Source organism: Lycorma delicatula, chromosome 6 (genome assembly GCF_047948215.1).
Source record: "Lycorma delicatula isolate Av1 chromosome 6, ASM4794821v1, whole genome shotgun sequence".
NCBI classification, from domain to species: Eukaryota; Metazoa; Arthropoda; class Insecta; order Hemiptera; family Fulgoridae; genus Lycorma; species Lycorma delicatula.
The window spans coordinates 138,900,350-138,915,050 of record NC_134460.1 but is presented as its reverse complement, the minus strand read 5'-3'; the positions used below and the strand labels follow the sequence as shown (position 1 = coordinate 138,915,050).

Below are 14,701 nucleotides of genomic sequence, written 5' to 3'. Positions count from 1 at the left end.
TTTTATAGAAAGACATTAATTTATATAGTTTTGGTATTGAGTATAATTTATTTTGTAGTTACATTAATTGGAATTTAATGGATCAAAAATACAGAAGAAGAAAAATATTTCTGATTACATGTAGTTTTGAATTGATTTTCTTTATCGTTTTTCATTAGGGTATTAGTTTTCATTTTTCAAAACTAATCAACTTCATTAACTGTTAATAATTATTATTGCTTCATATTGATCTTTTTTTTCATAATATCTCAACCCTTTCTTTAAGTGTGTTTAAGTGGATCATATCTTTTACTTATTTTACTTTTATTTCTGTTTCTTTATCTATTTTTCTTCTACTTATAAATTAATAGTGAATGGAAAGATAATTATATAGATTTGCCAACATTTTAATTTATATCAATGAATTTGTTTTGTATTGCTTTTAAAAGTATATTTTGAATGGAAAGTATATTTTTAAAAACTAACCATTAAAATAAATTGTGAATCATTAACATTCTTATAACCATCATTGATTTTAATAATGGTTCATCAAAGAAATCTATTACACATTAAATTGGTAAATTCATTTCGATTCATTAAATTGTTGTATTGATTCATCCGATCGTTTGATTCATGAAAAATCCTTGAATTAAAATTTTATTTAGGAGTAAGCTGAAGAATACTGTGATTCAGAATAGCATTATTATAGTTTGTTATTAGAGTTAAGGCTTTTTTATATGCAAGTGTATAAAAAAAAACCTTTACCTTACTAAAATTGTAATGTAACATTGAACATCAATTTTATGTATGAAATATCAATATATTTCAGTTATTCAAATTTAAATCAAAATAAATTTGTAACTCATACATAACTACATGGAATAACTTTTTTCTTAGATCTTTTACAGTTTTCCTTTCAAATGACTTTTCATTGGAATTTTTTCCTCATCTAGAATTGAGGCTTTTTTCTTACAAATTATGTTCATTTTGCGTACAGTTAACTCTATATCTTTTATGATACTACAGTTAAGATTAATACTAGCACACTATGTTGACAGTGTATCACGTGGTGATGTAACAAAATTCGTACTATTAAAATTTTTTAATCTGTTAAGCTTTCATCATATTATTTTTTTTTTTTTTTAATGGAAGACATACTGACTTTGTTGCTTCCAGTATTTTTTATAAACTCATATAATTGCTTATTTATTTTTTAAATATACATTTTTTCATGTTATTTTTCTAATTGTTTTTTTAAAATTCATTACAAATCAAATAAATTGAAGGTTTGTTTGTACTATCAGAATTTTTTCCTACTGTATGGCTTTCTCTTTTTAAGCAAATTATGTAATCATTTTATTTCTTGTTTTGTAGTTTTTTTTTACTTATGCTTTATGGGTGCTTTATAATAACTTCATTGGTTATTTGGCCATAAAAAAATTCACCTTGGTAGTTTGTGGTTTGATTTATTTTATCAGTGATGCTTCAGCTATTAAATAAAAACTGTGTAACACTATAGTGTGTTTGATACAATTTGTTAAATTAGTAAATTGATATGCTTCCCTTAAACAGTTTATGGATCCAATACTTTATTGCTATTTATAAACTTAACTATGCTGCATTCTAATAACAGTAACCTAATACAATACATTACATACAATACAATACATTTAATCTGTATTGTGATTGTTTTTATAATTTTTACGTTATTTTAATTAAATTTGTATGTTTCTAAATTTCATATTGTTCAAGTGTGTTGATTTTTATGTACATTGTGTAAAATTTGCATATTGTGGCTAATATATTAGAATGATTGTTTCTGCGAGGTGATTGGTAAAGTATGATTTTGTTGTGGTAATGCCTGTGTATGTTCTTATTCTACGGATGAATTTATATTGTGTTTGCCCATTGTAGAATGTGATTCATTAATTAATTGTTCAAGAACAGAAGTAGCAGGTCTAGATTTTCCTATAAAAACTTAGGTTGCAAGTTTGGCTTTTTGTGCGATCCTATTTAGGAAAAAGAATGCTAGAACAGTTCCATATTTGTGTATGATTGCTAGCCAGCCATTATATCCAGTAAAGAAGCAGCTGTCCTGTTGCTACCAAAAGGTGCCACATATGGAATGAGGGAGGTTAATCGAATACCCATGGTGGTACTTACACCTAAGGAAGAAGGAATAAGGAATGAAAAGGAAAGAGAAAGGGAACAATTATTCCACTGCTGGACTGGCTCTGATTGGAGTTGATCAGGGTAGTTTACATCTTACTGAAAATCAAATGTAATATTTAGTTTAATTACTGGAGTTTATACTTCTGGTTTGTCAGTGGTTTTTTATTATTTTGTTTGCTAATTTATAAAAAATTCTTGAAACCTTCAAATAATCATGAAAAACATAATGGCTAGTAAATAAAATGTAGTTGAGTGCTGGATAATTTAATTCTCTGCAGCTGATCATTGACAGCTCTTGTCTTTTTTATTTATTCACTATTTATAATAATAGTAATATTTGAGTCAAAATAGATGATTATTTTGTCTTCTAAATTGTTCACATTTTGAATACAGGTACATTTATTTTATTTATATTCTGTTCCCTCTCTTATTTTTATCAAGAATGATGTATGAAAATAAGTATGAAAAGTGAGATTCTCAAAATCCTTTTAGATCTTTGATTAATAAAATATGTACCTTTTTCTTGCTGTTCAAAATTTGTTTAGTTCATGTTTATAGTTAATATTGATAATAATGGTGAAAAGGGGATGTTGGGGAAATCCAATTTAACCATTACGAAAAGTTTATTTATTTTTTTTTAAGAGTACTTTAGTTATATTAAATTAATTAATAATATAAAGTTGATGAAATATATTTTATAAATTGAAATGTGTATATTTATATATAATTCATAACTTAACCTTTGTTCTTTATTTCCTATTATATTTTTTCTTTTTTTCAAGTACCTGTTATATTATTATATTATTGTAACGCTTTATTTTTATTTAATTTAGGTTTATTGTTTACATTCACTTAGGTTTTTCTGGATTGTATTTAGTTGTATGCTTTATCATAATGTTTATTAACAGACCTTGATAGTATATTTAAAATTGCTTCCTCATTTCTATAAGAAGATTTTTTTTCATAATTGTATTGTTAATTTTATTAATAAAATAAACTGTACAATTTATGTGTAACATGTGAATACTTTTTTTATAATTTAATTACTCATTCTTTTATATTATTATATAATAGTCTAATTCTGTGTTTTTGTTTTCATTCACAGGCAGTTGCATATCGCCATATTGCACTGTTTCATTGAGGTTGTGTACAGTCTTATAAAAATGGTTCCACATCCTAAATACTTAGATATTCGAAATGATATTCGTCAGGTGAGATAGTTTTTCTTTGTTTCTTGTTTAGATATAAAGTAATTATAATAATAAATTTCTTGACTTTTGTTAAGTCACTATATATTAGAATTTTATGAATTGTTTACTGTTGAAATAAATCTTTATTTATAAAATTTAAAGTATATTTGTCAAGGCATTGTAAGCTCCACGTTCATCATACACATTTTTATCTCTCGTAGTATGTGATATTTACAGTTTTGAAAGTTGATACAAAATTAAACTGAATTGCATTTTAAAAGTACACAAGGGATTCTGTCCCCTGTTAAATTTTTTTTATTTTCATATTTTCTCTCATAAATAGATTTAAAAAAAAAAAATAGAAACATAGTTTTACCGTCATGAAACTTTTATTAACTTGTCTAAAAAATTATTCAATATTCTGATAATTTTTTCTCAATTGTGCTTAAGCATCACAGTATGTTATATCATACTAACAAGAAGTTGTAAAATTGGTGTACAGTGCATCAGCTAAACATTTATTTACAAAAATTTGTCTGATGTTATTCAACATATTTTCTAGTATGCCTCTTCAGGAAACTGTGGTAGTAGTAAAAAATTATTTGGTCTTATAAGCTGTAATGCAAAACTTGAAAAATGAGTCAGTCTTAGTGTTCGTGTGAGATTTATCTATCTTTCATCAGAAAAATTTGATACAGATACATTCTTCGTTTCTTTTAGGACCTTTAAAATACTGATTATTTTTCTAAATAATTATTAAAAAGGTTTTATTATTGAAAATCACTTTTAAAAGAGGTTAATTTTATTTCATTTTTAATATATTTATGTTATTGGTGTAATTTATGGTTCACTGGGTAAAGAAATGATAGAATTATTGAAATATAAGGTAATTGGTTAAAAAAGATTTGACATAAAGTCATAAGAAATACATTTTCATTGTCATTAGAAATATATCTCGTATATTATGGTATATTGAAAGTGAAATGTATATAACTTTTTAAATGCTATTTTTTTTTGTTTTGCTAATTGATTATATTATTTAAAAAATAATTTATCATATTTTTTTCTAGTGACTTGGAAAACAGAGTTTATTGTATTAAATAATCCTGAAAATTTTGGTTCAAAATTTTTTTGTATAAAAAATACAAATGATGTATCCTGCTGTAATTTTTGATGAGAACCTGAAAATATTTACTTAATTTTTTAATACTCTTTCCCGTGGTTATTATTAATTTACATTTTTATTCATACTGTTATTTCCTTGCTGTTACAGACACCGCTACATTTAGCGGTCCTGACAGGACAACCACATATCATTCGTTGGTTATTGAGTGAAGGTGCTTCACCTGATGTCCTTGACAATCATGGCAATACAGCCCTTCATTTGGCTGTCTCTACTCAGGACATCAATTGTGTTAATGCATTAACATTGCCCGTTAGTAGTGACTCACAGAGTACCATAGTTAAATCATCGGCTCCAGTTTATATAAATCAGTATAATTATGATGGTGAGTTAAAGTTTTATTTGTTTTCTTTTTTATTTTTGTCACCTGTTATTGCACGTTTTATTTTTTCTTCTGTAAATTAGTTGTGTTTATGAAATAAGTATAGTGTCTGATTTAATCATAAATGCCATCTTTATTTCTTCCACCGTGTAAAGGATAATATAATTGTAACTGTTAACGTAGTAGTATGGGAGGAGTATGCAGTCTTAAAGAATTTAGTGTTAAAATCATAAAATAAGTTTTTATTTTATAGAAGTAATTTTTCTTTATGTAGAAACATTAAATTTATGTATAATTTAGTGCTATTATATGATTTCATATAAAGTTTAATGCTATTGCTACTACCTCCATTAATAGGCAGCATACTTGTGTAATGGCATTTAAATTTTATAGGTTTATATTTTTGTGTATAATCTTTATGTTTGTATTTATTCATATAAAATTATTACTTTTTTAATTGCAAAAATATGCTCATTATAAATTAGCCGATTGAATTATTTTAACCATGGAAATTCCATAAATTTGACTTCATACAATTTTATTATTATTTAAAAAAAAAGAATCTTAAATATTCTTAATGTGAAAAATTAGTCTTCTATAAAAATATGTATAAGGTTTTAGTTTGTTCCTGAGTGTTATCCTGAAGTTATTTTCTTCTTTTTTTTTAATGTTTTGGAGCATTTTGTAAGGAATTCTCAGTCAAGATTTATGGATGACAATGGGTATTCCCTTTTCCTTCCAAAGTCTTTTTATATATTTTTTATGGTTTATATTTCTCATAATTAAACTTTTTTCTCATTATTACACTAACAATAGACTTCTTTCAATCCATGGGCGATGAAATGTGTATTCTGATTTTAAAACTTTTTTGATATTAAAATATTTAAACATTTTAACCTTGAATACTTCTGAATTTATGATTTCTTGTGATTGTGTATGCTTATAAATTAAGAATAATTATTTGTGTTTGGTGAAGATAAGCAATTCTTAAATATTTATACTTTATTAAATTAAAATTAGCGTTATTTCAGTGGTAGCTGGAATCATTAAATTGTTGTAGACAAAATTTGGATTTTGTTTGTGTACAGAAGATCATATAAATGTATGAATTAAGTTTGATTATATAATTAGCAAAACGTTTGACAGTTAGCAAATAAAAAAATTAATTTTTAATTGCTGATTGATTAGTATTTACTGAAAAAAGTGCAATGTAAATTATTATATTACTACAACATTTGATAAAAATTAATAATAAAATACTAATTTACTAATTGTTAACTATAAATTTGATATTTTACCTGCATTACAAAATTCATGTATCATTTTAGAAAAATAAGTCTGATGAGCTCGTTAACTATAAATAAAAGATGGTATATTATCTGTCAATCTACCCAAAGGTAAATTGATCCACGTCAATGCAAAGCCAAATGTTGGATAAAGTTTAGGAAACTCTGATTTATAGTAAGGAAGAGTTATTAGGTAGTAGATTAGTTGCTTTCCCCATCTGAAATATACACAGCTGGATAATGATTAACCTTCCAAAGTTGAAGGGGTTTGCCATACTTTTTACATTTGCTTAATGGAAGGCTTGCCAAAGTTTTTTTCCAACTATTTATTTATCGCTTAACAATTACGTTTATTTTATGTTATTAAAAAAAAATACATTATTTTTGTTTATTTGTTTAAATTAGTTGATATGTTTAATATAGATATGATTGTATGCAAATTAAGTGGTTTATAGATTACTATTTGTAATTTGATGTAATATTAGTTTTGATTTGTATTGAGTCTGTAAATAATAATGAGGGTTTTACATATTAGTCATAGTTCGAAATTATTTCACTATACAGGCTATCATTACACATTTATTAACTTAAAACTGTTAAAGAACTGTTTATTATACAGATGTGAGCTCAGTAAAAAAAGAGGAAAAAGAATAGATGCTGAAGTTAGATGTAGGGAGAGATAATAAGAGAGTGAGGTTGGCTTTGTATGACTATAAACTGCACCGACTACACATCAGGTTGTTATAAACCGGTTTTGTTTTCTGATCAAACTTAGGTTTATGATACTCCTGATGTTTTAGTTTTGTTTGTTTAGAATTTTTTTTTTTTTAGAAATGACATCATGCTCCAAAGATATTTTTTGTTCATTTGTATTTTTAGTTGTTTCATAGATTATTTGTAAGACTTCAGAAAAAGGATTATGATTTTACAATATAATCTGTTCGCTCATAACTTTGGAATTATTCCATGTAACATGATTAAATAAATACCAAAGCAGAAGCTTTGTCATTGATTGTTAACATTTATTTATTTTAGTTACAATTTATAGGAATTTGCAATAAAAGGAAGTTTTAAGAAATGAACATATTTACAAAGTTTAATAAGCTCAGTTGATGTCAGGGTGGGAGTGGATTGTTGGACTGCTTAGAAAGTCCTGAAGCGGTGCACTATCCCACCTTCCACTGTAATATTAACAGTATTAACACTAATTCAAACATTGCAGGTTCATCTGTGTGTTCTAAACTTTAACAAATATTAATTTGCTTATAAAAATTAGAAGTTGTATGTTTTTATAAAGTTTAAAAATTGTAGCTGTTAGTAATTTTTGATAGGTTAAATTGATTTTTATAAAAAAATAAAAATAAATAACAGGAACAATACCGCGCACACATGTACATGTTTGTGTGCTCGCGCACACACAGAAACAGAAACTCCTTCATATATACTTATTTTTAAAAAAAACTTTTAATTTTTTAACAATTAAATTTTTAAATTCAAGAAATTAGGATACATGAAATAATTATATCTTATAATTTTTATTTATTACCTGGTAAAAAAATTAGCAAACCCCAAACGGTGAATTTTTCATATTTTTAATTAAATCAAAGTCTATAATTTTTTTTTATATTGATGAATTGCATGAAAAATTGGGAAGATGTATTACATGAATGAAATATTGTTGTTGCACTGATTTCATGTAGAGTTCATTTTATTGTTAGTATGTTTTCATCTGTTTTATTTTTACCATGAATATACTGCAACTTTGTCGATAGCTTTTTCTTATGGATTTATTTAAAACCGAAATTCCTGAATTAATTTGTCTCAGATTTTACATAGTAAAGTAGAATTTCTTTGTTTTTTAGCCAACTGCTGGAGTCTAGTTATTACTTTTTTTTTTTTAATAAATTGAACTTGTACGGCTAATTATTAATAAAACTATCATCCTTGATCATAAGCTGTAGGCAGTGAAATAGAGAAATTTAAAAATTTCTGTAAAAAGTATGCTCAAGAAAGGTTTCCGACTGCACAAAAATGGTTAAAGTAAGCTCAGTGGACTTGTAGAAATAAATATTTTTATTTATTTTTATTATTAATCCTAATCTTAGGCTTCTATATAATAAAATGGCTGTGAACTTTAGTAATGAGATTATATATTTTTAATGCATATTGTATCCTTATATTACATTTTAGTTTGTTTATATCATTATTCTCAAACTTTTTCGCCCACTGCCCACATTGAGAATCAAAAATTATCCAGCGCCCCTAAAATTTTTAAACTTACCATCTGTTTAAAATAATAATTAAAATTGCTGTTTTTAAGCTGCACTCTTAAAAACAATAATTGAAATTGTTTTTAAACTTGGCATATCCTATTTTTGAGTGGGAACTTAACATTTTAAATGAGAATAGTTAACGCATATTTTGAAGTATTTTCATTAAAATTGCTTTGAAAAGAATTAAAATTGTATCTACATAGTTATATAACATTAGTAATAGTGTATGCAATATAGCAATACAATAATTAAAACAAATCTAGTTTGAAATATCAGAAAAAAATAATTTTTGCCATTCTTTTAATCAGCCATTGCCTTCCTAGGCTGCCTGAACGCTGACAATTTTCTGTGGGCCTTCTACCGCTCCCACTGAAGGCTTCCAGCACTCACAAGGGGGCGTTATCGCCCACTTTGAGAACAAATGATTTACATCATAGCATAATAATGATTTACTTTAATTTTTCTTGTTGTTTTTAATTTTATTTTGTGCGAGCAGAAAGCTTATATTTGTTTGTTTAAATGTGAGAAAAGAAGTTAAATTATTAAAATTTATACCAATAAATATTATTGTATGCGTAATATAATTTGCTTTTAACTTTAAAACAAAATTAAATGTATGAATAAATATTAAAATGGCTTTTTAATGATTTACATAATACTAGTTTGTTTTTTTTATACTCGTTAGGTTAAGGCTTTCAGTTAAGAAACAAGGTTTTAACACACAATGGATTTACTTTTAATTTTTTTACTTGTAAATTTTTTACTCATAGTATATATTACACTTATTTATATATTATCTTTTTTTTTTATACAAATATTCACATGTATCAATGTTATCTATATTTTATCTGTGGAAAAATTACTATGTAATTTATACCATTTGAATATTAAGAGTAGTTTTTGCACTTATTAATAGATGTATAAAGGATCAATTAATTTTAAGAATTACGATCTCATTGTTCATTGTGCCTATGTGATATTTTCAGTTTTAATAAATAGTATTGATGTGATGTTTTTCATTATGTAAATATATTTATGAAATAAGTAACAGTAATATTTTTTGTATAGTTTCATTCTTTATTAACGTTAAATAAACTATATTAGAATTAAAATTAATATTTAATGTTAAACGTTTGTTAGTTTCAAAAAAGTAAACATTTTATTAACTTTCAGCACGCATTTATTGAAGCTATTTTTAATATTAAATACGTAATTTCAGGTACTTTTTATAAACATACTCCTAAGTATGTTTAACGAATTATCTTTTCATTTTCCATCATTAAGTTTTGTACTATTATGTACTGTTAATGGTTTTGAACCGTAAAAGTTTTGAAAATGTCTATTGAAAAAATCTTATTCATGGTATTGATGCTCTGCATAATATCTATATTGATGAAAAATTTGAATGCTTTTTCTGAAAAATCTGCAATATCTTTCAACACTTATCAATAAGATAGTAATGAAATGTTTAAAAGCCATATGGCCATATACTTTAATTATTATACTATAACTGAATTTAATTGTAGGCAGATAATAGAATAAAAAATCCACAATTGTCATGTTCAGAATCTGTAGTGTATTAATGTTTTAGATTTCTCTTATTTATGTTTATAATAATTTATAAATATAAGATTGTTTTTTTTTTTTAATATTAATGTTAACGTTAATTTTTAAGTATCGATCGCACTTTTATTTTTTTATCATATTTTATTTGAGGTTACATAGTTTTTTAAAGTAACAGATTGATAGTTATATGTTGAGAATTTAAAAATAGAGAAATTGTTTGTTTTAAAAGTATTAAAGTATGAAGTCATTGGCATCACATTCCTTTACTAAAATCATTTTCAGCTACCTGTTAACTATAAATAACAAATTCAATTTAAATATTTTAGAGGATATTTATGTGATAGACATTAATGATTTTTTAAATTAGAAATTTTAATTTTACTCTTCTGATTTTTGGCATATATGTGCATTTGTGTATGTGTGTGTTATCTTGTGCATGCAGATATGTGATTGTCTGTTGATGGAGAAATATGTATATTTGTTTTAGCTTTGTGCCTTGCCTTGTTTTCTTTATAATAGTTTGTAAATAGAAGTCTGTATTATTGTACTGTTATAGTTAATTGTGATTAATTAACCCTAGTAAATTATATTGAAGTTCTCTTAAAGAGTTTGTAAGGCTATTAATTAATTCAACTCCAGTTGAATCTGATGTTCACAAATATGTGTGCAATCAAAACAAATACATATGTTTAACAACAAAAAAGAATTACACTAAAGAGTATGAAATTTTTTTCATTCCATTTCATCGGGCGCACATGAACATGTCAAGCTCATTCAAATGTATTTGAAATTCAGCCACATTCACTCATTTTACCATTATTGCTCTGATTCTGGAAGTCTGATTGAATAAAGTTATAGATAGACTTACTTTTAATAGAATTTTATTACTTTCATATTTTAATCATTGGGATTTAATTAATTACCCTTCATGAATTGTTTGCCTGAGATTAGACACAAACCCAACTCCACTGTTGTAACTAGATTTTATAACTTGTTTTGAGATAGTATAACTTAAAGAAATTAATAATTATTTAATAGTAGCCAGCAGCCCAATCTTAATAATTAGAGTTTGATTTTATGTAGAGGAAGAGAATCTATTAGTATTTAGTTTTTAAAAGTTGGCAAATATGTTAATTACTTAAGTCTACTTTTTGTTGGTAATTAGTTTTTTGTCATAGAGCTTTCTTATGTTTAAAAAATTGTAAATTATTTATATTCATACATTACTAATGATGTGAATTAATACATTAGCATATTCTGTTTTTCTATTGATTCTATGCCAATTTTACTGGTCGTTTTATTAATATTTCAGCTGTATCATTTTAACCATTATTACTGTAAAAAAAAAACTGTAAAGAGAAATGAGTTTTTAAAAAAATATTTTGCTCAGTTTATTCTTGTTGTTTCAGTTTACCATTGTTTCTATTTTTCATACTTAGTTGAGAAAAAAATTTACTTCAAAGCTGTTTTAAGCATTTTATTTATGTTATTTTATTTTACCTTAGCATTATTTAGAATGCCATTATGTAGAATTGCCTTATTTTTGTTGAAGATTTAATTCAAGTGATTGTAGAACAAATCAGCCCTCATTTTTATTTTTATAAAAGCGGAATTTTTTTAATCTTTTACATGTTTCTAAATTTTAAATAATGTTTGGTAAAATAACATAATTTTATTAAATTTATAAGTAACTATAACTCAACAGTAAAGATATTTAGATTCAATTTAAATTTTTCTATAGGAATATAAAATATTTTTCATAACATGTTTAATGCTTCTTATAAGATATGAGATTAATTATAAGTTTGATTTGCATCAATAGTTCTATGAATAATTACATAAATAAACGCCAAACAGTACTTAAGTGAAGTATTGGTCAAAGATTTCTGAGTTGTGACCAGTTCTTTTTCTCTCTTTTTAAATATGTATTGCTGGATACACAGGTTGTTTAAATTAAATTTAATTCTATTATTGACTTCACGCAAACTACTGTTTCATTTCTATTATTAGTTTTCACAGATCATTTCATCGGTTTAAACACTATATGTGTGAATTCCACCGTTGAATAATTAAAAAATTAAAACATAACTTGAACAACTAATGTGAACTCTGTCATTTAAACTCAAATTTAGTGTTTTCTAGTTTTTACCTAGGCCAGATGAGTAAGACACCTTCCACTTCAAACACTTATAAGTTGCCAGTAGAATGTAACTTTTAATTCAATTTTTTTTAGTTTATTAAAAAGTACTGAACAAATCGCTGATAAAAGGTATTAGAAAGGAGTGAATTGCGCAGTGCAGTAGAAAGTTTTAAAATATGTAAATAAAAAACATACACTTTAATGAACAGTTCCAATTACTGCCGTACGTACTTCTTGAAACTTTATTACTATCAATTATTCTCTGCCTCCATCCCATATCCCTTTGAATTTTCAATCGCTTGCCTCCACAATTTCGACATATAGCTTACACTGAAATTGTAATCGGTTAATAATGTAATTAAGCTGCACTGTGAAATGGTTGTTGGCATAAAATGTTCAATATAAGAAAGGTTCATTTAGTATAATTTATTTATCAAAAGGGTCTTAAGAAATGGGAAACACTTTTAAACTATCGATTTATTAATGTTTTCTGTATTACACTATCATAATCTCAAAATTTTCTAATTTTTTTTTTTTTTTTTTTTTTAATATATTTTTTTAAGGCTAATTGTTGTTCGGAATTATTTCTGTAAATTATTGTTCTGCATTCTTATTTTTATTAAAGATTTGTATTATATTCTCTACACTAAATGTCACATATTGTTTGATTTCTTGTATAAATTCATAATATAAACTTTTGAACTTAATGAAATATGCAGATTTAGAGAATTAGTAATGGAAATAATAATGAGTTGTCAGTGGTATTTCATTGAAATATTTTTCATGATTCATTCGGAAAAGTCAGTCTTATGACAAGTAGGATGTTTCATAGATTAACTTACATTATTGTTAGTAATATGAATACTGGTAGAATATTTTAGAAAACATTGTTTGGAGTAGATTTAGTTTTTAATTTTTATAAATACTAATTTTATATTATTTATCTCATGTATTTTAAAACTTAAATGAGCTCTTAACCTCATTATCTTTTACTTTTCTGTTTTACTCTTTCATTTTCCTTATTTGTTTCTCTCATTATTTTTAACACTGGAAATACATTCTTGAATATGAGCCGTATTTGTAATTCAATTTAAAATATTTCAAAGTTAGGAGATTTTTGTTCAGGTTAAGTGGATTTGAATAATTGTTTCCTTATCGGGCTCAATACCTGCTTGCTTCTTGTAAATATTACTAATACACCTGTGATATGACTTGAAAATTTTACTGATTGCACGGAGTTGTTAAATTTTTCATGAAATTTTGAATTATAAAAAAATATTTATCTATATGTGAATGTATAAAATCATTAGTGTTATTTCAATTTAGTAATAATAGTTTTAATAATATAAAATCATTTCAATAATATAAAATCGTAACCAGTTAGTAGTAATGATTTGCATTATCATTTGTTAGCTGTTGTGTTTAAGAAATGAAATAAGGAAAGTATTACATGTTTATTATAATTTAACATTACATAATTCCTGATATTAGCACTTCTTACACTCTGATCTTTATTTTGTTTTATAATATGTATTGTCTGTTATTATCTTGAAATTTTTTTTATTGGGTAGAATGCACCACATGTTCATTAAAACCGGTATAGGGAGGATTAATTTACTTTTGTTTTTGAGATGATTTATATATATATATATATATTATAGCTAAAGTGTTTAGATATATTGTAAGAAAAAACTGGGATGGAGACTATTAAGCAACAAATAATGTTTTTATTCATACTGGTTTTTAAATTTCCCTATTTTGTCATTGGTTCAATTAACGGTTCTTTCCTAAGTATTATCTGATACGAGATCGCAGTAATTTAAATTCTAGACCTGACCTGGAGTGTGAATGAAGCAAAATATTTTTTTCATGGTATTCTAAAACAGATATCACATTTGTTTGTTTGATGTAGTCAGGAAGATTTAGTTGTAAATTTTAGATCTCTACTGTGGAATTTATGCAGTGTCTACTTATAACTAATGAAAAACTTTCTAAAAGGAAATTAATGATAGATTTCTAATGTTGTATCAGGCTATGTATTTTAATTTTAAATAGTATGTAATGAAGAACCTTCTTGTTACTATCTTATTTTAAGCTTTCTACCTTCGTTGAAATTATATAACTGTTATATATTTAATTTACGTAGATAACCGATTTCAGATAGGCTAACACGTATATACTAAAATTTTATTTCCATTTTTTGCCGGATTGTAGATATGTACATAAAATAGTAAAACGCAATATTTGATTACTTATTTTTTACTTTTTAGTTTCCTAATCAAATACTTGTTAATCTTATTTTAATAAGGATGCAAAGTTAAGGTAAACATCTTAATTAAATTTCAGTGAAACTTAATAGCTTAAGTTACTGGATCAACGAAGTGATTTTTATTTATCTACCTTTAAATTCCGTTATATTTGTTAAGCCACGATTTATCTTAGATTTATTAATTTTAATTTGATGATGAGTACGAAATAATAAGTTTTATTATACGCTCAAGTACTCGCAATAAGTTCGGTATTTGTGTTGAATTGACTGCTACGTCTGTGTTTTGGTGGCGTGCTGTAATCACGCTTATGTAATTACCTG

At 25.1% G+C, this 14,701-nt stretch overlaps 1 protein-coding gene across 4 annotated transcripts in view; it reads left to right on the top strand.

Moving 5' to 3' along the window:
- The window catches only part of cact (NF-kappa-B inhibitor cactus), a 130,260-nt gene that overhangs the window by 93,055 nt on the left and 22,504 nt on the right, over nt 1-14,701 (top strand). For all 4 annotated transcript variants that reach the window (XM_075368625.1, XM_075368624.1, XM_075368626.1 and 1 more), the window contains exons 3-4: nt 3,257-3,362; nt 4,615-4,849. In XM_075368625.1, the coding sequence (XP_075224740.1) occupies nt 3,257-3,362; nt 4,615-4,849 (341 nt within the window). The remainder of the gene's footprint in view (nt 1-3,256; nt 3,363-4,614; nt 4,850-14,701) is intronic.